The sequence below is a fragment of the Macrosteles quadrilineatus genome, unplaced genomic scaffold, assembly GCF_028750875.1.
Source record: "Macrosteles quadrilineatus isolate MER2022 unplaced genomic scaffold, UCM_ALF_1.0 Scaffold_8__2_contigs__length_117827958, whole genome shotgun sequence".
Lineage (NCBI taxonomy): Eukaryota > Metazoa > Arthropoda > Insecta > Hemiptera > Cicadellidae > Macrosteles > Macrosteles quadrilineatus.
The window spans coordinates 4,099,285-4,124,134 of record NW_026542601.1 but is presented as its reverse complement, the minus strand read 5'-3'; the positions used below and the strand labels follow the sequence as shown (position 1 = coordinate 4,124,134).

The 24,850-nt window shown below is 34.2% G+C and overlaps 1 protein-coding gene across 1 annotated transcript; it reads left to right on the top strand.

The window, feature by feature from the left end:
• Positions 1–24,850, top strand: LOC128999493 (facilitated trehalose transporter Tret1-like). Its single transcript, XM_054426053.1, has 11 exons — positions 1–139; positions 15,094–15,176; positions 15,366–15,469; positions 16,066–16,168; positions 17,034–17,129; positions 18,414–18,606; positions 19,535–19,680; positions 21,303–21,398; positions 22,461–22,701; positions 23,201–23,325; positions 24,328–24,850. The coding sequence occupies exons 1-11, from the start codon at positions 28–30 to the stop codon at positions 24,526–24,528; spliced, it is 1,500 nt and encodes a 499-aa protein (XP_054282028.1). The 5' UTR covers positions 1–27; the 3' UTR covers positions 24,529–24,850.

Below are 24,850 nucleotides of genomic sequence, written 5' to 3'. Positions count from 1 at the left end.
GATTGTCATTCCTTCAAAGGTCATAAGATGAAGTTATGTCGTGTGCGAGGGTGTTGTAGACTAACCAAAGATGTAGTTGACAGTGTGAGAAGGATTTCACAGTGTGGTTTGGCCAGGCAGTACTATGCGGCGGTATGGGGTGAGTAATGGCGCTCCCAGCGGTGTGCGCCAGAACCTATGGTAACCGCAGCACAGCTGACGGTCTATATTTTATTTTTTTGTCTATAGTAATGGTTACAAAACATAAAAATATGTTAACTAATCTTAGCTTTTCCTGTTTTAGATTCAAGCTTTGACTATTTATACAACAACATTCAAGTTTAAAGTAAGAATATGTGTTATTTAAGTTGGTGGAAACAAATTGAGGTGGTGGTTACTTGTTTTCCTTTTGCATCAGTGTGTTATAGCATCATAGTTTCATTTACAACAGCTGCTTTGTAGGGCTAATGCGAGAAGCATCTTCAGTTTAACTTTTCAAATACTTCACCAAAGACTACTCAAAGTATAAGCCTACAAGTAGCGGTATTTCCAAAAATATTTGCCAATTTGTTGTAAGTCACATAAATAGCAGTTAAACACCTAATATCCTTAAAGTACTTCACATTAGTCAAGGAAAAAAGTCTTCTTTTATTTACATTATCAACTAGCCTATACAATCCCGGTGTTAAGACCAACCTGTTATTCAAGTGATGTTATTTATAAAATCTAAATAACATGGAAAGATAATTAGATGAAGTGAATTTAAATGATTTTAAGGATATGATATACACACTATACTAACTCTAGTGAAAGGGAGGTGTAAGTATTTTTACCATTAGAACTACTGGAATATTTATTTAGTCTGAAAATATAGCTACTGTAGTAAAAAGGCATGTTAACATTTCGAAATTTGGAATCCAGGTTTCATGCTAGGCACTGTAGAGAAATAACTGAATTAGTATTTCGCGTATTAAAAAACCCAATTATTTTAAAATGTCATAAGGAGTTTGCAGTTTATAAGTTGTATACGTAATACGCATCTAAAGCATCTCCTACATATCAAAAAAGATAATTCCAATGTCCTGTTTGCATTGTTATTGACTAAAATCTACTAGTTTATAGACAGAATGTTGAATTTGAAATGGTCATAGAACAAATGGTTCTAATTTCAAACCATCCGAAAACCACTGAACCTTTCCACTACATATTGGTCCACCGGATGAATAAAAAATGTTTAAATTATTTGAAATATCATTCAGTTGGCGTCAAGAATAGTTTTTACACCTGAACAAAACGCCAATCATCGCTTAGGTAACCCATTTCAACAACAAAATTCCGTTACTACTTTGATAGATAAGGAGGTGGATTTTCTTTTTCCCTCAAAACATCTGACTATTTTTACATCAAGAAGATTACTTTATAATCATGTTTATAAGTTTTTCCTTTTTGAAAAATACACTTTTTACAAGAAAATGGTCGTAAATAAAATTAAAATATTTTTCCAGTGGGGATATTTGTTACAGCTATTCCCTCTAACTTTAAAGTGACTTATCTAACAATGTAAACCAGGAATCACAAGTACAATAGAAGATAACGATAATGTTCTGAAATACTAAATAAACAGTAGACACTTGAGGTGTGACTTTCACTATCATTTATGCCTTAATGGTTTGTATTTACCCAGTATTTAATTTAATAGAATATAGGCCTACACATATAGTTAAGACTTAACAGAGTCAGTATCGGTACAAAGAAAGTTCTCCTGGCCTAACATGTGACACCTATTTTTCATAGATAGGTGGGTCTAGAAATTTTACTAGAAAATAAAATTATGTATTTATAAAAAATGTGTTTGGCTTAAAGTGGTAAGGGTGTCCAGTCACCGGGAGTACTGAGAATTGTAATCAAATTTTGGATACCAGAAAAGTATATGAATTGTACGTACATTTGTAATGGGAATCTGGTAATTCTTATCAGTAACAAAGACAAAGGACAAATTTAAATAGAGTCACTTTAACGAAATTTGTAATGTCCAGTGGACCGGAAATACTAAGAATTGTATTTGAACTTTGTATAACGGATAAAGGTGTGTGCGTTTTACGATCATTTTGTATGAAACGATGAACTTAAAGGTTTAATAATGGCCAATATAATGTCACGTCTCTCCGTGGTAGCTCAGCACTCAAAGAACAAAACCGTTGAACTCCAAACAAATATATATATTTTTCAAAACTACAAATACCGGCGTCACACCGTCCTAAGTCCCTATCCTTTCAGACAATACAATATAACCTACTGGCCCTGCCACTAGCAGCCCGTACTCTCTACTCGCCCGCCGTTGACCGTCGACTCCGACTGCCCCGACCGCTACTGTGTGAGTGCTCGTGTTCTCCTCATGCGTTGTCCATTGTCCGGCCATCTTCCCCCTCTCTTGAACCAGACGGCGGGAATATGGGCCCCGACGTGACAATATCTCAATAAATCCCGTTTGTAAAATTTTACAAATTTTACAACAAGCACGATGATATGTTGTTGTGTTATGGAGGGAGATGATCTAACACGGAATTGTTTGGTACTATATATAGATAGAATAGCAATACCTATAATTCTGTATTGAACTTGGGCATCATAACACTTCCATCCAGTTGCGAGAAATGGTTCAATCTGTTTTATTGTTGAGGTTTGTTAGGAGTGGCTCATCAGACGATAATATACAGGGTGTTCCATCAGTGGATAAAAAGAGGTTGGAAGGAGCAGTAAGAAACAGATTAAATTACGCAAAGCAAAACAAATCATGCGTAATTTTTCCAAAAAATGTCTCTTTAGATATCTTTTATTTTATTTTTGTGTGTTTTAAACTTATAATTTGAAACTAATGTAGATAAATTTAAATATTTATAGACATTAGTATACATTTTTTTAAACATCAACTCTTTCAGGAATAATAACCATTAAAATAATTTTTTTGTTACAAAATGGCAGGAATTTTGTGTGTTATATCATAAATTACTAATGAATCGCTGATTAATAAAATAAATTTAAAATCAATTTTATTTGGCATTAACATTTTATGAAAAAACCGTACATCAACTAATATATATCTCATCACAATCTTTGTTATGTTATTTTTTTATATTATATTATTTCTTATAGGTTTTTTATATAATTGTCGTAATTATAATGTTTGCTATAAGGCAATCAGGGTTTACCTCATTTGATTTTAAAATCACAATATTTTAATCGTAACACTCTATTCTTACAGTAATAACCAGCGAGCAATATTACAATGGTATCCCTTGCTCGCTGGTAATAACACACTTTAGGCTTACAACTCCAACTTCAGGCATTCAAACGGCGGTGACGTTGTCCTGTAATCCAGCGACTAGGAGTCAAGAATTGTGTATATTTATAGGCATGCACTGTGGATGTGGAATTAACGTCCCACTAGTGACGTTATACTTTACCCCAAAATATGTATTTCATATTTGCTTAGGTTTTATAACCGAGTAGTTCTATGTGATTCTGTGTTAAGTAGTAAGTTCGATAGGCTATAGACTGTGATTTTATGGTACCATTTGCCATGGTGCATAGTCAATTATATTACATAACAGGCTTTGTGGGTATAGTCAAACAGGTGGCCTACACTTGAATTGTTAAGTGCATAGCATATTTAATTATTCCACACAAATGCTGGGGAATGACAAACGTTCTTTTATAGGTTTTTATGTTGATCATTTTAATTCTTTTACAAAAGGTCCCAAAGTAACAGTGTCATTGCAATGAAAAGAAGCCTTAGAGAGTGGAGCAGTGGATTTGCGGGTTAGTACATTTTTATTTTGATTGCGAATAGTATGATATAAGACCAATTTTATTTTAATTGAATTTAGCATACACTTGAACTTCACACTCAAAACGAATACAGTTGGATTTAGATAAGTAGTCACAGGTGCTATTTATTGTTTTTATACTTACTATAGGGGAGTCAAAGACTATTTTATTACATTCAGTATCAAGGTACTGAGCATGGCTCGATATGTTTCATTTGTTCAAGAGGTAAACAAATACAATATAGGCCTACAAATGTACGATGTCCATGATTGTATAAAATAGAGTCTAGTAATATAATTAATAATATAATTAATATGAACACAATGATGGCGTAAAGATAGTGTTAACGACACGAGAAGTAAATTTCAGTTACAAGCCTTGGCGAGTTTTGGAAAGAGAGAGTTTCGGAAAGAAAGGTTATGTTTTTGTTTATATCCTCTCATTGCCAACGACATTGGTGCAACGATTCATTGTATCAAGCTCTAATTGCACCATTTGTTAACAATTAAATTGGCAAACTGCTGATTAGTTGAGATTCGAAGCATGACAATTTTACTCCTTCTCTCTCAATCCTTGAACCTCATTGGTCCGATACCCGTGTTAGGTAAAACTGGTTAGGTAAAAACGTTAAGTAAGTAAAAAATGCTGTTATGTGAAGCTTTTCAACTCCAAGAACTGAACTCAAACGGCTACTTAAAAAAAACTTAAACTTAAACTTAAAAAACTACTTAGATTCTTGGTGTGAAAGCCTTCATAAATGCTTAGGTTAGTTTTACAACACTACGTGAACATGTCGGTGAAAATTTGAAACCAGCTTTTAGTTCAATTAAATTACTGAAAAATTAAAACCCTTCAAATAATAGAGTCGGAAACTAGACTTACAGCTATAGGTTGACTTCTAAAAACTGAAACCGAAATTTAAACTATTACTTTCAAATTTCCTCCCTTTCAAACTTATCTTTCTTTAACAGAGAAATATGAAAATCCGTGGTTGGTTCAGAATCATTGATTAAAAACAACCGTGTCACATTTTAATGTATTTGTGATCGTTAAAACATTTCAAATATATAATTTATTTATAGCAGGAAAGTGACAGAGGTGTTCTGTGTTTATTGCAAATTTTACACATAAATTACGCCATTTCTCTCACATTAAATAAAAAAACGTATTCTAGCTTTTAAAAATGCGTAGCAATATAAATACACCTATTATACAAATATTAGATCCTGGTCATCGTCATTTCCCATCACTTGGATAATGTACCCTAATTAGTCAAGGCATTACATTGAGATAAATGTAATGTTGTTGACTATGCCGTTTGACAAAGTTTTCAAATGATAAGATGTCTCGTCAACCGTTTAGTTCCACCCATTATAACGTTCAATATCATTCTATAGTTTTAATAGCTTTAATCATTGTCAGTGGATTCTTCATGGATATTAAGAAAATACAATAATTCGTTAACCTTTCTCATTTCGACTTATTTTTAGTGAATATTAAACAATACTAAAACAATCCTCAATTTGTCTAGAATTATCCCTTTTAACATGTTTGTTTATTCTTTACTGTATTCTGCTATAGCACCATTCTTTGCTAGAAGGCAAGCAGAATAAATATACAACACTATTTGCGATAAGTAACAGACAGTTAAAACAGCTGATTGTTTAACTACAAGACTTGCTGTTTCCAAATAACCTCAGATTTTGGTTCTTAAAATTAATTTCATAATGAGTTTTCTTCTTTGATTAAGAAAAAATTTTCTTGAATTTGATATCGTCAAAATTTTTATAAAATCCTGTAAATAAAACATTACCTTATGTTATATGTATACATAGGCAGTTTTTATGTCATTTTCGACGGTTTTATGCAACTAAACACCATGCAGAAATAATATTTTTTTCTTAAAATATGCATTTGCGTAATAATCTGTGTACTAATTGTTAATCAACTACAAAACGCTGTAATTAAACAAAACCAGTTTAATAAAACAAAATGCTGGCTGTACTGTAACTTTTGAGTTTAAAAATTTGAACGTGTTTATTTTTTACTAAGAAATTATACTTTAAATTTGGGTACAGAGATTAGGAGCACCCTATGGGACATTCTAAACATAATAGGTTAAAGCTTTAAATTGTGAACTAAATTATATACCTTTGTCCCAAACTGGTCATAGCATATTTTCCACTCATTACACATATACACAATGTAATTTTGTTATTCATTTTATTTTGAACAAGAGTAAATGTCAATCTATTGGACCTTTTAAATTGTACGAATCTAGAAAGATGTATAAGAACCCAGATATTGTAATGTAAGAGATCGTCTTTTAAACAGAACGTATAAAACCTTTGACCAAGGAGTGTTCAAAATACATTTTTAACAATTAACTTAAGCCAATTTAGTCATTGGTGAAATTCAATTGAATGCTGATATAAACCTGTAGATTCTTCAACCTTCAAATGTGTATTTTCCAAGAGCAATTTGTACGTCAAGAGTCTACAAATTTCAAAAAACCGCAACCATTTAATACCTGTAATCCAACTAGTGTAATTGTTGACAATCATTGAGTTGAAAAAAACCTGTTTCACGATACGATTACAGGGAATCTAGAGAGAGATGATAAGTGGGAGAGGGAGAGAGAATTACGCTGGAAGTATAGTATGAATGAACGGTAGAGGGGAGAGACGGACAAGAGAAAATAGTGTAGTAGAAGGGGGAGAGATTCTCATTCTCGGATTTTAAAGTAGTACCTACAAGCTGCTAGGATGTATAGTGTGTTATTAAGTTCTTCGTTCGTGAGGAGGTGCCTTGCTTTGTGTTATAGCAGCACAGCTAGACAGTATGTTGCAGCCATTGCAGGTATTTTTTTGTATAATTTTCATTAAAAGTTTGTAAAATTGGATTTATGTTCTTTAGAGAAAATGTTGAAACATGCCTTTACAGTTATTGCTTGAAAAAATGCTAAAGCATATTCTCTTGCTTACCGTTGGCTGTAGCGGTGCTAGAGTTTGTTAATTTACAAGAGCACTGTGCAAAATATAGTGTTTTAACGAATTTCCTTATATGGAAGATGCTATTACCGTAGGTTGCACGGTAAGACCTGGAGCCGGGACCGATATACTTTTTCATTTTGATGTCCCTAGAGGGCCAAAACACTAGTAATTTTAGACCGATTTTGGTAAAATTTGGTTCAAAGGTGTAAGGTGGGATATACTTGAATGAGTTCGCGAACCATCATGATCGGTCCATATGAACAGGGTTTTACGCGGGGCTTATAGGATACAAATTGGTTTTTTCATTTTTGACCCTCAAAACACAAAATTTCCCCATTTCTCTCTAGATTATTTTTTAAGAGCTTAAAAAACAAATAATTTAGCATACCAAAGTATTTCCTACGTTTATTGGTTACGGAGAAAATTGAAAAAATAGCAAATTTAAAATTCCCATGTTATTCTTATGGAGAATATTATCAAATGTTGTAGTTTGCTTGTTGATGGAAATATTTTGATCAAACTTGGCAAATTAATTTATTTTATACTAAGCTACTAATATTTGACTAAAACACACTTTATTAGCCTCCCTATATCAGCAAACGTGGATATTCCGTTAAACCTAATGTTATTTAAATAGATATATTTTAAAATCAAGTCAGGCAAATGAAAATTTGCTCAGTCTGCAGATTTGCTGCGGCGGCGGGCGTATTTAGTATTGCGTTTGGATGCAGGAACTAATTTGGATTAAATTCGTAGAGCTAAGACCATTTGTACGTTGTTGCAAATCAGCTTAGTGAAACCTTTTAAATGTTTATTTGAGTGTTTAAAGTTCCTTGTTTGCGTAGTAAAATTTACTTTTACTGTATTTTAAAAGCTAAAAACTACTGCAAATAAACAAATAATACTGTTATTCTTGTTTTTTTGGTTTCCCGATATTTTAAAAATATTTCGCTTTGTACAGTGATGTCAATCTTATCCTCATGTAAGTGTTATTTAAATTTAGTTGTGATGTATATTATGAACTTATATAGAGAATTTATAAAAACTCCTAGATAAACTATGTGTCAGGTTGCTTTTGTTTGCACAAACTACTGCATTTGTTATTGTGAGCTATATCAATATTTATAATTCTCATTACTAAACACAAATGATGGATTTAATAACGTATCTTAAAAAAACAATCAAATGAAGAAAACTGAGCGAAAATCTACATCACTATCACTAGCTAAAATTTCATATATTTGTATAAATAGTTTGTCCAGGTTTTATTTCCCATTAATATTTAAATGTGGAACCCCTTTCTTCATTTGCTATTAGAATAAGAAGGTCCCTAAGCTGATACATTGAATAAACCATACGGGCTTTAGGAACATCCGTTTTAAATTGCATAAGGGTGAATCTTCCTTCGCCTTTTCCTCCCTTGGGTTTCCTATTCAGACCTGGCAAATTGAATTACAAACCCCAAGAAACTTGGTATTTTTACTGTTCAATAAACTGTAGGTCCGTAGTAGGCCTGTGGTGCTCCGTTGTATGAAAATATATAGGGATAGGCCTTTGAAAAACGTTTACCAATATTTTAAAATATACTGTTTTCTAAATAATTAATAACTGTATCTCTGTATGTGTTGAACATGTTACCTCCAGTTAAACTAAAAATACAATTAAAACATTTTGGCTAGGAGATGTTTCTATTACTTACAATAGGACGAGTCTACAATGGGACACATTCTTTATAAATTATCTAAGTAGATACAGTCAATAATTGACTGTCAATGACTGTTTATGACTTTCAAGATGCCTTTTATTTTTATAATTATTATAAAAATAAAAGGCATCTTGAAAGTCATAAATATCATAAACCTGAGCTTCAAGTTTAATCCAGTGTAAAGTTAAGTTATATAAATATTTAAATTACAAATCAGACGAATTCTTAGATAAAAATTGACTCATCGAAAATATCCATTATTAAAGTTAAGCAAGTATAATTGTATCTCGCTTAAGTTTTACCACATGTACAATTTTTTCTTATAATTTGACAGTAACTATAATTAATGTATTACTTTTAACTGTCATTTTTTTGTCTTCGTTTGACGTGAATTCAAATTAAATGAAACAAATGATAAGTACTTATTACCAATTCGTTTTTTGCGGTGGAGGTATTAAAATTATCTGCAGATTCCGGCTTGAAGACTTGTTTAAGAAAAGGCCAAGCTTCCAGGAATATTGGGTATAAGAAACTGCATATGACCTTCAAAACAACCGCTTCTAAGTAATTGACAGTAATTTCTGCATGTATAAACAACTTAGGTAATGCCTGTAAAGCAAGGAGTTTTTTTTAACCTACGTCAGAAGCCTGAGCGTAAACTCCACCGATTTTATCTTCAGTATTAGCTGAATATCATCAAACTAGAAGCAATAGTATTCTAGTACTATCGTTTGTTACTTAAATATTTATATATGCCTAGTCAGTCTTTGATTAAAACTTCAATATCTTTTTATAAAAACATTAGCCGAGAAGCTGGTTTTTATTTATTGCTAAAAGACCGCAATGTTTGCATAACCTAAATGGTTTTAAGAATGAATTAAGTGTTGTTCGTTGTTTAAATTTTGTTAAGAACACAAGCTCATTTTCTTTACGTATTAAATCTTGCAATTGTTAATTTCAAAATTGTATTTTAAATAACTCGTCCGTGGTAGGCCTATCACAATTTATTAAATTACGTATCGGAATATTGAAGACGAGATAGTTACAGTATTGAAAAGTCTGGTTACATGTCTGTGAAGTCGAGTGGCTATAGTGCTCGCCTTCAAGTCTGAAGGTCACTGGTTCGATTCCAGATTGTTCCCAGACCCAGATGTCATTTGTCATTGAACTTTGAACTAATTCAACTGACTAAAATAAAGTCAACGTAAGATAGTAACAATACCAGGATTAGGACCGTCCCCTTCCAAAACGTTTAAATGTGCCAATGGCATAGACAAAATACAAAAATTGTTTTAAAATTCTTTATGGTTACTAGACTTAGGTTAATTTATTGTTTTTATTCTTTATGGTTTTGCACTTGTATTAGCATAGACAAAAATAATTAAATATAGACCGTCAGCTGTGCTGCGGTTACTATATAGGTTCTGGCACACACCGCTGGGAGCGCCATGTAGTTACGGCCTACATGCTAAGTAACTACTCGGCGCTCCCAGTTGTGTTTGCCAGAACGTATGGTAACCATGGTAACCACATCATGGCTGACAGTGTATGTTTAATTCTTTTTGTCTATGGTATTAGTAAACTCTTTAACCTGTGTTTGAATTTAGAGGAATAACAAAATTGTATACGATCTTTTTGCACATTAAATGTTTTTTTCAACTACACAACAACTGTGATGTTCATTTTATATTTTAGTTTTTCACCTATGATGTACAGTACTCATGTATTTTTATAACATAAATGTAACATAATGGGTCAGTAGTGTAATGAACTGAACACAGTTCATCATAGCTACCAAAAAATTACCCCAACGTCATCTGAGGAATACATTTAACAAGTACGTACCTTATTCGTAGTTTGTAAATTAGTACTTAGTAGTGGGAGAGAAGTATAGTTCCCATTATAAATGCAAATGCTACAGTATTATCCTACTAATATTATAAATGAGAAAGTTTGGATGTATGGATGTATGGATGGATGTATGGATGTATGGATGTATGTTTGTGACAAGTGAACGCGAAAAATACTGGTCGGATTGGGCTGAAATTTGGCATGATGATAGCTCACATTCCCGATTAACATATAGGCATATTCTTATTTCAAAAATCCTTTCGGGCTCCGCCCCAGTGGCTCTGGAGTTTCCCATGTCAACCTTATGAGAAATGGAATTATAGAATCTTAACAGCTGTTTCAATTAAACAAGTTGGTTCTGTTCTATGATGTTCAATAGCATTAAAGTTACAAGGATTACCAACAGGGTGCAACACTATTATTTCTTTTACATTTATGACAACAGCTAATTTGCAACCAAAAGGTGAGTGAGCGTAGCGAACGAACTTCAACCTGGAGGCGAGTTAGCGTAGCGAACGAGCTAACCTGAAGGCAAGTGAGCGCAGCGAACGAGCTCCAACCTAAAGGTGAGTCGAATCATATATGCTGAAGAATTGCAAAGTGACCTGATTTAGTCAGAATTCTACGTTTGATTCGATTCGCAACTAAAGAGAAAACTTTCCAACCTCTTGTCACCCTTAGGCGGTGACAGTTTTGACTCGAGACACAGTTCATCATAGCTACCAAAAAATTACCCCAACGTCATCTGAGGAATACATTTAACAAGTACGTACCTTATTCGTAGTTTGTAAATTAGTACTTAGTAGTGGGAGAGAAGTATAGTTCCCATTATAAATGCAAATGCTACAGTATTATCCTACTAATATTATAAATGAGAAAGTTTGGATGTATGGATGTATGGATGGATGTATGGATGTATGGATGTATGTTTGTGACAAGTGAACGCGAAAAATACTGGTCGGATTGGGCTGAAATTTGGCATGATGATAGCTCACATTCCCGATTAACATATAGGCATATTCTTATTTCAAAAATCCTTTCGGGCTCCGCCCCAGTGGCTCTGGAGTTTCCCATGTCAACCTTATGAGAAATGGAATTATAGAATCTTAACAGCTGTTTCAATTAAACAAGTTGGTTCTGTTCTATGATGTTCAATAGCATTAAAGTTACAAGGATTACCAACAGGGTGCAACACTATTATTTCTTTTACATTTATGACAACAGCTAATTTGCAACCAAAAGGTGAGTGAGCGTAGCGAACGAACTTCAACCTGGAGGCGAGTTAGCGTAGCGAACGAGCTAACCTGAAGGCAAGTGAGCGCAGCGAACGAGCTCCAACCTAAAGGTGAGTCGAATCATATATGCTGAAGAATTGCAAAGTGACCTGATTTAGTCAGAATTCTACGTTTGATTCGATTCGCAACTAAAGAGAAAACTTTCCAACCTCTTGTCACCCTTAGGCGGTGACAGTTTTGACTCGAGACACTACACTGGTGTGTCACTCATCATTTCCTCCCTAAGACACTTTCTAATAACCCACTTACACCACTATGTTTGTTTGGTTGCAACTTCTGTTTGTTGTATTCATCAGATTACGCCATTTCACATCCAATGAATTGTTGCAGATTTTAATTGCAAAGTTTGATAATTTTTCACTTAAGGTATTGGACATTTCGACATTATCTCAAATCACACAATCTTTCCACCAGGTAATGGTAAAAAAATTTTGGAGTAAATTAAGTTTCTTTAATCTTAATGTGTGGTATCAACATAATTAATCATTTTGCATCGATCAATACAAATAATCGATTTCAAATGTTCAAGTAAATAATCCGGGTCGAATGACCAAAAGATATGTGTGCTAATTATTAAGTGGAATGCAATCACAACATGAACAAATTAGTTGAGGATTGACAAAAATATTATAACTGAAATTTATGAAAGAAACGTGCAGACTAAGAAATAAACAGTTTCAATAACTAAAAATTAGTTGGTCATAAATTGATATGAACATATTGAAATCGAAGAGTTTAAAAAATAAATTGTAGAAGGTCTAGCTCAACATTCCACTTAGAATGCAGGTCAGTGAATATTTTAATGCCTGATCTTCTCAGCGGCTTCTCTTTGAGCTTCTCGCTCAATCATTTCCGTAACCGGTTTTGGCGGGGAACTTCAATTTTGTGGTTAAACTCATCCAGCCTCTATTCTGTGAAGCGGTTTAGAGATATTTATTCAGATGTTGAAGCACTGCAATATTTTTCAGGCAGTGTTTGAATTTCACACAAAAAATTATACAGTATTGTGGATTAATTTGAGACAATTGTTGGTAAGATATTCACCTAGGACTCTGCCCTGTGGGCTTTCAAAGTTCTGAGGCGAGAGATCCCAAAATAAATACTGATTCATCTCCAAGGTGACCAAGAGAAAACTAACAATGTTTAAGTTTGTGTTGACATTTTAATGTAAACAGCTAGAACTGCTATTTTATTTCCTAATCCACACAACTGATCAAAACTAATCAATTAAATATTATGTTTTGTATAGCCATGTGGTAGGGTTCACGATATTTTAATAGCTATACTAAGATTGTGTAATTGATTTGAGGAATAAATAAAGTTCTTTGCTTTCTTAAGTTTTAAGAACTTGAATCATATTAGATTTATCATTGTTGTTGTTCTCTGAGTTTTTGTAGGTAAGATTTTTGTGCAACCCTTGCATTTCACCTTCATGGCACCTTGTCATTTCACCTTGTATGGCATCTTCAAATACCTTTTTTTATTTCCAACGCTTCTTCCATTTACAGCAGCGAAATTAATAACAATACAATTTAATTTATTATGAGATGGTTTTGGTCAAAGGTCTCTTAAAATACTTTTCCGTACTCCAATATCTATTAATATCAAAAGTTTAAATGTAAGTAGCATATCGTTTATAGTTTATTTAGGTCTTATGTAAACCATATTGAGAGGTCCCTCAGAGATTTTAATGGTGTTGTTGTTGATATATGTGTAGCATTTGTGAGCATACGTTCTAAGGCTTCTAAATTTCCCAGTTTACCAGTATCGTTAGAAATTCATAACATAAGATGCTTACATCCCTAGTGGCAACAGATACAAGGTAAAGTTAAGATTTGTTACATTTTATCGAGCTCTTTGGTCTTCAAAGACAACTTTTACAAAAGAAGGTCTCTAAAATAAACTGCGATTATAAGACTCCTGGCTTTTATATAATGTATGAAGCCATTGTATGCTTTGAAGGAATTTCGCGTCAGTGATCTTCCTTACTCTTATCAACCACAATAACATAGATACCCTTTAAGTTTTTTGTTTATTCTTTTCAGTTAACAATCCTGCGTATTTATGTTTTAATGGATAATTTTACTCTTTCACCTCAACGGTTGATTTAAATTGGAATATTTCTGCACCGATTACTCTTTATCATAAAGAGACGGATACAAGCTATTTCAAAATGTCTCTGACCTGCCATTAGACCTAACCACAATGGTCAAGTTCAACCGTGGGAGTTACAAACGTGATTACTAGGTTGCAGCACATGTAAAGTACAGCTTTTAGCCGGTTTGTTGAGTTCGCATACAGGGTTTTTACTAGACGTTGGCTAGATGTTAACCTAACCGACGTCTAGTAGCCAAAAGTATGAGAGTAGTAGCCAAGTTAGCATGTCGATCATATTTTTGGCTACTATTGTGCCTACGAGGCGTCGTCTGGGTGGGGTTGTCTTCAACATTGGACGACTTAGGCGTCTCAGGGGTACTTGATGGTGAGTTCCTTACCCACCTTCTTCGGTTGCCTCCCTTTCCATCAGCTTCCAGGCTTAGTTCCGGTTCACAATCTCAATAAATATAGTCCGAGTCCGTCTCTTCCAAACCCCCGTCATATACCTTCGGGAGGGCGTCTTTTAATGAACGATTGACATTGAGCTAGGCCTTCCCTACAAGTTCTTGGTGCAGCTCACTACTTCGGTTAGGAGGTTGGGTTCCTTCTAATGTTATACTGCTCCCGAAGAAGCATTAGTTCAGATAAGTTCTCCATGGTTACTAAAGTTGTTTTGTGCAGCGCAGAATCCAACTCAGTTTCCTTTCTTCCGCACCGGTATGTTCTAAACTTGACACAAGTGATTCTAAGAGGGAGTGTCTAATTATGATCTTAAAGGGTGCCACGTTTCTCGCCACTGGAAACCTCTGGACCTTGGAGCTACTTTCGAAGTGTTTCGTTCCACTTGCAACATCATTTATTTTTCAACCAAGCTGTAATTCAAAATTGTGGGCAGTTCAGTGTTGGGCAGTCAAATAAAAAATTGAACGAGATATCATTGTGATGACAGAACCACAATCTATTCAATTTTGTTTAATTCCGCTTTAATGTATAGTTACAAAAATGGATAGATTATCGAAGTAAGGTAGTTGGACGTATAGATAAATGGATGACCTCAAGCATAGACAAATAGAATTAATATAGACCGTCAGCGGTGCTGCGGTTAGCATAAGTTCTGGAGTCCATCGCTGGGATCGCCGTGTAGTTGCGGCGCACTAGATACGTAACTACACGGTGCTCGCAGCGGTGGACGCCAGAACTTATGTTAACCGCAGCACGGCTGACGGTCTATATTTAATTTGATTTGTCTATGCCTCAAGGTATAAGTGGCTGAAAGAAAGGATGATTTGATAGTGTAGTGATATAATCAAACAAAAACAACTACATTTAACTATTTTGTTCACAGCGGCGCTGTCAGCGATGGTGGCAGGTTCAGCGTTCGCCTGGGTAACTCAGATCCTCGTGACGTTGACAAGCCCTGAGAGTGAGGTAGGTCGTAGATTTTATCCTAAATTTATTGCAATAAAAACATGCTTTAACCTACCGCTTTTCGGATACATTTTACTACATTACACTAGACTCAAGTCTAAGAACTTTCTGTTTTCTAAATTACTTACATACGTTTACAATTGAAATTCTCTAGTTGAGTAAGACTAAGGGCTCCTTTTTCACCATCAGGTTCCGATGACCAGGGACCAGAGCTCATGGATGGTTGCCATGATAGAAGTTGGAAACCTTTTAACCCCCTTACCTACTGGCTTCTTAGTGGATATCTGGGGAAGGTAAGTTAAGTAAATACAATCGACACATTATATTTAATTTTTACCGTGATATGATTTATTTAATTTGCAGTCTCAAGGAATGCGTTCACGAGAGTTTCTACAAACGTAGCTGATTTAGCTGATGCTCCACATTTTTCGAAATACTACTCATACCGGTATAATACCCCGACATCATACCCCGACTGGTTACTCGATTAATAAACAAATATCTTGAATTTTCTTTGGAAATTCCTGCTCGTATCTTCAAGAGCAGTTTCTTCCAATTCGTCTGAAACGAAAGTCAATCCAATCACCTTGAATGATTAACTTATTTAGTCCCTTACACAGCTGATTTACTCATAAACCGAAATCAACATTCACATTCGATCACAAATTTACTTACTACAACCTAAACTATGGTAAATTTCAGTATGATGTTGTAAGATTTGATCCGAGTGAATAACAAGCTCCTTAAATAAGTATTTGCATAATCTTCGTCAGGATTAATAATGAAGGTGTACATTTTTGATTTTACACTTCTTAATCTCTTCCTTCAGCTAGGAATCATTACCATTTTTGGTATTTAATATGTATTTATTGTAGATTTGCACCAACAGATGGCGTTGTCTGATGTTGACAGCTCCTCTCTACATCCTCAGCTGGGTCTTGGTAATTTTCACCAGGAATGTTCACACCCTGTACATCAGCAGATTTATACAGGTGAGTTTTTAAACGTCGAGGCAACGAATGCTAAAAAAAAGTATGAAAGATATCTTTTTAATGGTTTTTTTAGATTATTTTCACTGGTTTATGTGAATTTCTAAATGCTGTAAAGTACCGTTTCGGTTAAGACTCATAGGCAAGCTTGTGGTGACCTAATATAAGGCAGGTGACCTGACCATCATGACTTGAACCAAGAGTGGCGTGGAGGAAAATACCAGCTTAATGCAGACATACCTAAGGACACGATTAATAACTAATTATTAGTATCTTTAATTGAATTGCCATTTTGAAACTTTGGTTTTGTAGAATTTTCCATCAATTATAATTTGAGTGTACAATTAATCTAAATTGTGTCGATTATATCCCGCTCTGATGTTTTGACGTAGTAAACATTTTTTTTTCTACATGTTACCCCTAAGCTCCTAATTCCTACACCAACAATTCATCTTAGGTATTAAACAAAGGTAATTTAACTGACGAAATGTTAATCAAGTCATAACCAATTCTCTATTACTCTTTTTTGATCATACCCATTTCAGTCATATGGTCAATGGTTGTAGCTAGTTTTATAACTAAACAGAAGTAATTCCAAGGGTGCCAAATATGAAATGTGCTTCTGAAACTAGTACTATTATTCATGCACTATTGTTTTGATCTTTACAAACTGAAAATGCAACATATCCTAAACAATAACATAAATATTGAGGCGAACAATAACAGTATGGCAGTCTAAGATCAAACAAAGTATCGATGGTATAAAGCACGATGAGAAACTTACTCAACAGAAACACTTATCTGATAATAGAGTGTTCACTTCTCTATCCAAAGTCAATGTTAATACTAAACGTGTTTGCGTTTCCAGGGTATCGGGATGGGAGTGGTATACGTGGTATTGCCTCTCTACCTTGGAGAAATAGCAGAACCTCGTCATAGAGGAACTTTAAGTACCATGTTTGAGGTAAAGTCAGAGAGTTTTGATTATATAGTTAAATATCAACTTACTTTCAATATATTGTCTCAGGTGATTTATAATCATGTATATAATTATGTAAATAGATTTTTTTATTATAGAAAAACGTATTATATTGGTAGTGCTCCACCATACAAGGCCGTGGCGGTGTGTGGCAAAGTCGCACCGTTTAGCATATTGCCATGGTAATAACAATAATGACAAACGTGTAACGATAAAAAGTGCAAATACGCTTCATTATGAATTACAGTCGGGACCACAAGAGTCTGCAGTTGGCGGCAGCCAATCACGAGACAAGGCTAGTGCGACGTTGTCATATCGCCCGTTGACGACTCTAATTAAAATACTAAGCAATATTTTTAAATCAGTTGATATTATTAGATTTAGCAACACCGCACTGTCCTCGTTGGCTCCTTCAAAGTCACGTGGTAAATAGGCTCCTCCCTCAACTGCAGACTCTCGTGGTCCTGACTTTAGTGCAACAGCTGTTTCAGTAGGCTGCGACTGCAGTGTCGCCACTTTTCTCTCGCCACTGCCTTGTATTAGAGGAGGCTATGACTCAACAATTCAAAACTTAAGTAGGCAAGAATATGGATATTTTCAAAACCATTCTAAAGTGTTTATAAAGTAGCATAAAGTATGCATTATAGCTAACGAAAAATTATAATGGTGAGATAATTACAGTATGAATTATGTACTGTATTTTTAAAGTAAATAAAATGTTTAAAGACATTTATTATATAAATTTAAGATTTCTGTATTAAGAGTTATTTAGGCTTCTTTCAATCAGAAGGTATTTGGGAAAACACGGATTCTCAAAAAAGAAAACTGATTGTTTGAAACCCAACTTGAAATGTCACTTGATATTTCAGAATAATCCAAATTCTCTATTCTTCTTGTGATTCCGGAGGAGTTTCCTAGAGTAGTAAACTCACTGTTGTTTACAGTACAAACCACGTAGTTTTAGTTATGTTTTAGGTTGATTACCACCATTAACAGTTATTTCTCTTGAGAAGACTTTTGGCAGCGTATTTCAGAAAAACTGAGTTATTTCCATTATTCATTGTAAGCCAAAAGAAGTTTGATGATTAGCGTCTTATGATCATTAAAAGGTCATAGCTTCACAATGAAAAGGAATTTCTCTTAATCCATGGCCTAACATCTTCTGCTTCCAAGCAATTTTTCTCTTTCGATACAAAAATCATGCACACCTCATCCTTACTTGCCACTGAAGTAACTGAACACTTTCTCATCACTAATTGATTGTTCTAGGTGATGTGGTACCTAGGCTCCCTTCTGCAGTACTGTGTGGCCCCCATGGTCAGTTACCACACGTTGGCCATCATCTCCCTGACCGTCCCCGTGGTGTACTTCCTGGCCATCTTAGGTATGCCGGAAACTCCGTACTTCTTGCTGCTATCTGGAGACGAAGCCAAAGCTGCAGAAGTGTTGTTGTGGCTCAGAGGTAAAAGTTTCGATTTACTTCCATCAGTAAGACATAAATAGAATTTGAATTAGGGACAGTTGGAAGCTTGGTGGTGATCATTTCAAAGTAAAAATAACGTTGTAAAGATGTGTAACAGTTCTAGCTAAGGCTCAGTTTACAATTTGCTTTGAAAATCAACAAAATGCTCGTATAAAAGCTGTTTGTGAATGCTTATTAACCTTATCTTATTATGTTCATGAAACAGCCATTTAAAATATTTAGCCTGCTTTCTGTAGAGGCTCTTCAGTTTGCCGCTGCAGTACATGCATAGTCATTAATAAAATTATCCATACGTTTGAGACATCCACACCACTAACTGGTGTGTTTTTAGCTACAAAAGGATGATGTAGGGAAGAGCAGAATTGAAGCCATGATCTTTATAGCTTTGTCCCTGATTAAGACCAGCTGGATCTTTGGCCATAGCCATTTCATGAAAGCCCCAATTGCTAGGGGCTATTGTGTCTACTTCCACCCCATGAAAAGGCTCCTGAATTTTCTATACTTACCACTTCATGCTCTCCTGTCATTTGTTTGTTTGTAGATTGTTACTATATGATTGTTATTGTTACTAGATTGTTACTGTATTATTGCATGTTATCTCAAATCATTAGTATTGTTGTTAATTTAATTATTTATTATTGTTGTTCATTTCTTTATTTATTATTGTTACGCATTTCATTGTCTATTATTGTTATCAATTTCGTTTTTATTATTGTTAATCTAGTCATAAGCACAAACATTCACTGTTGAAGCTGTCAATTTACTGATTATCTTTGTAAATTGGTGTATTGCCGTTGGTAAATAAATAAATAAAATATAAAATATAATATAATTTTTTGAAAATCAAATGCCTTACTATTATATCTAAATTTTTGTAAGATTAATGGTTTCCCTTTGCTCTCTCTAGGTGGGGAGACGTCCCGTCGAGAGGTAGAGGCAGAACTGAAGGCAATGAAGGCTTCAGTAGATGAGGATCTTGCTCAAAAGTCATCCAGCTCTTGGTTCGACCTTGTGGCTACTGCAACCAACCGAAGATGCCTTCTTGTAGTTCAGGTAATTTACGATTTTGTCCCCAATAAAAACACTCAGCAAAACGATATTCTAGAAAGAACTAGGTATAATACTGACAAGGTTTACATAAAATTAAGTGTTTAAGCTGTCGAAACATTCAAAATTGGTGTTTCACCTACCTAAAATTATAAAAGTTATAATTTATATAATAGATTTAAAGTACTATATTTAAGTCTAGTTAAGTTTAGAAGTAGTTAAAATATGATTGCCAGTGAATATAGGTATGTGTGTTAAAATGCCTAACAAGGTGGTTTACATGTTGTCACATTTGGGTCCAAAACTTTAAACTAACGCTTAACTGAGCATAAAGGGAACTAGTATATTTTTTTCTAAATATTTGCTCAGATTTGTGGTCCAAATAAACAAAGAATAACTTTTTTATTGAAACACCACTTTAGCACAGATAAATCCTGGCGTCATAGGAGTTGCATGCATTTTTACACAGAATGAGATTATACGCAATTAAAAAGTAGAATTAACATCGTTATAGGTTAAGTGATGACAATTATTCAAGTAATAATTATGTAGATGAACACTTCAGTTGCGTTGAGACAGGGGCGTAGATAGGTGTTTATTAACCAAAGTTTTCAACTATGTAATAATTATTAACTAACTAAATAAACAATGAATTATTAAATACAAATTTCAATGATGAACCCAGGGTGTAAAACACAATATACTATTTAAACTTACATCAATTGTCTAAAAATTTTTACTTTAGTTTTTTTTTTATTACTATTCAAAATCCTAATAATCTAATGAGACTTTTATCGATTTATTTCAGATACATATTCTTAACATGTTTTCATTGTTGTTCAAAGGAGGTACTCGAACTCTTACAAAAAGTTATTAAAGCAGTTTAATTGAAACATAATGTGAACAAATTTGGAAAAAAGAGAAAAAAGACCTTGATTGTGTTTACACTGCCACACGTGTCAACATTATACAACACTGGAAATTCTAAATATCAATCTAAAGACGATCCTCTGCCGTCGTCAAGGCCAAGAGGAAAGGATGAACTGCGGTTAATAATTTGATACGATTACGCGAGCCTATTTGCCTCAAGGCTGTAAAGTTTCGTGAAATTGTCTATTTTGGTTAAACAAATTTTGAAAACTAGACAATGATTGAGATTAGCGGATTCATGCCCAAGGACACAGTAAAACAAAGGAGTATCAATTTCCAAAATAAGTTTTAGGTTGTATTAGCTTAAATAAAACCGAAAATAAATATTCCTTTGAACGAATCTATAAACATAGGTCTCGTAGTTTGACATAGCTCCGGGACTGATTTACTTTTTGTTTAGCGGTGAAAGCCAAAACAATCAGTGACATTGTCTGTTTGAATTCTAATCTACATGTATGTGTGTATCAGTTAGCGTGATAACCATAGTAAAAATTAACTGATGTTGGTCAAATTTGTTAAAAAATGTGGTTTCCCATTTAACCCTCAAAATAAATTTAAGCCTAAAGGATTAAAAACATCCGTAAAATAATATTTAGTTATTCTATCCAACATATTTCAGCTATTTCATTTAAGTTAAATTGTAAAAAGGGTTACATAATATATATATATATAACCCTTATAAATGTTTGATTTTATAGGTTGTTGCCCTGCTAGAAGTCCTCATGGGGATCCCTGCTATACTGTCCTACGTCACAGAATCCCTGATAACTACGGAGGATGACTCATTCCTTAAGGTTCGTCATTTACTTCATTTCTCCTTATAGCATTTAAAAATATACGTATTTAAACTAACGTATTTAAATTTATGTATCAATACAATTAAATATTAGGTTTATTAAAGGAAAACTTACTTTTACTCTAGGACGGTTAAACCGTTACTTCTCTCAACTACTGTTATCAAAGAAGTCTTCATTTTCCAATTTTTTTATTGGTTTCTTTCAATTAAAAAAAATATATTAATACAAACAACATACAATATTCATCAAAGAGCATATTTTCCTAAATTTACTTATATAGTCGTGTAATTATTTAACAATCATTGTACTAAAACTACTATATTCTTAATTCCCAACAATCACTCCATTTTTCCCTCTTTTCTACTTCACCCTCTCCATTTCCCCTCCCTGAAATATTCAGTTTATCTCCAAGTAGGTCCTCACGTAAAGTTTTAGTTCCTTCTTAAGAGTCCTTGAAGGCTAGCGGCCATTTTGGATAATTTCAAACAGCTGCTGGAGAGTTGACTAAATAAATATCTAGTATACTGTGAGATTACAAGTGTTGTTTGTTAATTTGAATGTATTTCCAAGGGAGTCCATGTAAGCCAACGGCCATCTTGGATTTGCCCGCCATAAGAGCGATGTTAATTTTGTTATTTTCAAGCACCCGCTGAAGAGTTATTTACCACATTAAAATATGATTTCAAATGCCAAAGTGATTGTAATTTAAATGACCAGTATACTGTGAGGTTAGAATTTGGCTTTGTAGTTTTTTAATTGTTTTATGGGTTAGAACGTCTAGTCTCCAAAGACTCCTAAGTATTCCAAGTATAATAACCCCTTTAGTGAAACCACCAGTAACTCCTAATAAATATTAAAACGTATATCCTTTGTATCTCGTTTAGGGTTTAGATCTTTTTTGTAGCAGTCTCGACACCTTGCACTATTGGGCCACACCATCGATCTCAATAACAACAAGATAAATAATAGAAACCTTTCGTCCCCCTTTATCCTACTTTTCGTCCCTGTCTTTCTCTTTCGTCTACCCATCTCAGCTAACGTTTATCCTCCATGTTTCAGCCAGACCAGTACACGGTGGTCCTCGGCGTTGCCATCCTAGTATCTTCCCTGATCTCTGCAGCCACCGTAGACCACCTTGGGCGTCGTCCCATCATCCTCTCCTCTTGCCTAGGGGCCTCTGTGTGTCTGTTCATCTCCGGAGGCTACTTCTATCTCCACGAACGTCACATTGTCGACGTCGCTGGATACCAGTGGGCCGTCCTTCTCGCCATCAGTTGTTACGGAGTCATCCTCAGCAGTGGTAAGTAGTTATCGAAGTTGACCTTAATTATTTGAGAGACTTGCATATTATGTACGAGTAACAAATGCTTCCAAGTGTTAAACGAGATTCTCACTAAGGAGAGCTCTGATTTGTAAATGCATGTTTATAAGGTAAGCGTTTTCTTATTCGTTTAATTCTCTTAGTAATTTTTATTTTTACATATTAAGTAAAGAATCACAAATTTGAGTTAACATTTGGGATTTTTCTATTCCTAAACCTACTTGAAATTCAAATGTTTGATCCTGTACTTAAAGCCTTGAGTTTCACATAGTTTTATTTTATCGTACTGAGGATTTTAGCAAAACAGTGTAAGTTAATTTTATTTCTCCCTATCATACTAAGCAACTGTCAAATACAAATGTTATGTTTTAAATAATGTATTAATCTGTTTGATAACTTTAAGGGCGTATTAACATTGTTTAACCTTTCATCCCCATCTAACTACTCAAAAGGTTGACAAATTTGAATGTGCCCACAGGGGTTGGGGCTCTCTCTACCACGATTGAGAGTGAACTGTTTCCAACCCACAATCGAGGTTTGGCCAACGGAGTCATTACAATGACCAACAACGTGGTATGCTTCATGAGTCTAAAACTTTACCAGGTGGGTAAACTACTGGAATAGTTTTAGGATGTATCCAGTCAATGATCTTTATTTTAACCTACTGTAGTTTATTTGTTTTAATTTTTGTAGTAATTATTTGGTTTCTCAGATTACTGCGTACCCTTATCGTTTGTAAGATGTTAACATTCTTACTCACGTTGCCTTCCAATATAAAATATTACCGTCCTCGGGTTTGTAACCTATTCTTATAAAACCTAATGGACTGTTTCGCTAAAAATCAACATTGCAATTCTTCTGTGAACTTATTTTAAATTTGAGTGGGGGTTGTGAACTAGAGAGGTAAAGCTTTGGGTTAAAAAATCACTTCACTTCAATAATTGAGGTTTTAAACTCAGGCAACAGTTTTCAACTCTTAATTGAAATGAAAATTTGCTTTAATTTCTTAGTCTCCATTCATAACAGTAATAATTGACGTGATTATTACCAACGTTTTTTTTTATATTTTTCCATACAACAACATTGTAAGTTTTATTTTTTAACTAACTTCTGACTAAAAATCCATAAATCAAATCAATTTGGATAATAACGTAACCCATATAGTATATTCTCTAAAATGATAATTGTTTATAGATAATCTTCAAAATTTTATTTCTTGTAAAAAAGATGTTTTCTAACTTTGCGTTCTCTCTAGAAACTACCGAATTTATTTCTAAAATCATATTTATTTCCTGATAGTAATCATTACTAAAATGTGTGCCTAATAATATCTACACTATAGTAATGTATCAAGTAATTTGGAATTGAAAAAACTTTAAAAATAATATTCCTAGTTATCTTTCTACAAAGACTACATATACACAAAACACATGTGCACGAGTTGCACAAGTGAAGATTTACTTGAAAAACATTGCAAACTTGTTATGGTTTTACCTCTAACGTTATAGCTAAGGGCTCTACTAAAACATTCCTCAAAGACACGGCTTCCAAATTTCTCATTAGTCTTTCGGACTAAATACACTGAGCATTGTCATCCTTTTCCAGGACGTTCAAGATGGTGTAGGCGTCTTCCTAAACTTCTGGATCTACGCCGGCTTCGGCCTCCTGGGAGCTGTGTTCCTCTACCACTACCTTCCAGAGACCAAGGGACAGACCTTCGCGGAGATCCAACACACCATGGACCTAGTCATGCTGAGAGAGGCGGCGGCAGCGAAGACTGACAAACCAAGCAACCTGGTTGTCTGACGAAGACTGGTCAGGGAGAGGACTAAGGAAGTAGTCAAAGCTGGAGTGGATGTTGAATTTACTGATAAGAGAGTACAAGTTCCTAGAATAGAGGAACAACCGCCCTCCAAGAAGAGTGGACATATTGAAAGGTCCAATTTAGAAGTTCCTATTAGAATGTTTGTCTTTGGAGTTGTCAAGACACCTTATTGTAGTTCAAGATACATTTTTAATACTCAAATAGTATGAGAGTAGTAAGTTTAATTCATATGAGTATTTTTCTTCCAAACATTAATTTCCGGTCTTGTTGTGTGGTTGTGAATTTTGACTTTAAAGAAAGACA

Excerpts from the sequence above, each read along its gene's own strand:
- LOC128999493 (XM_054426053.1), top strand. The coding sequence starts at position 28 with ATGAAGTTATGTCGTGTGCGAGGGTGTTGTAGACTAACCAAAGATGTA. Across the intron at positions 15,470-16,065 it reads TTAGTGGATATCTGGGGAAG|ATGGCGTTGTCTGATGTTGA; the intron begins GTAAGTTAAGTA and ends TTGCACCAACAG. Across the intron at positions 16,169-17,033 it reads ACATCAGCAGATTTATACAG|GGTATCGGGATGGGAGTGGT; the intron begins GTGAGTTTTTAA and ends TTGCGTTTCCAG.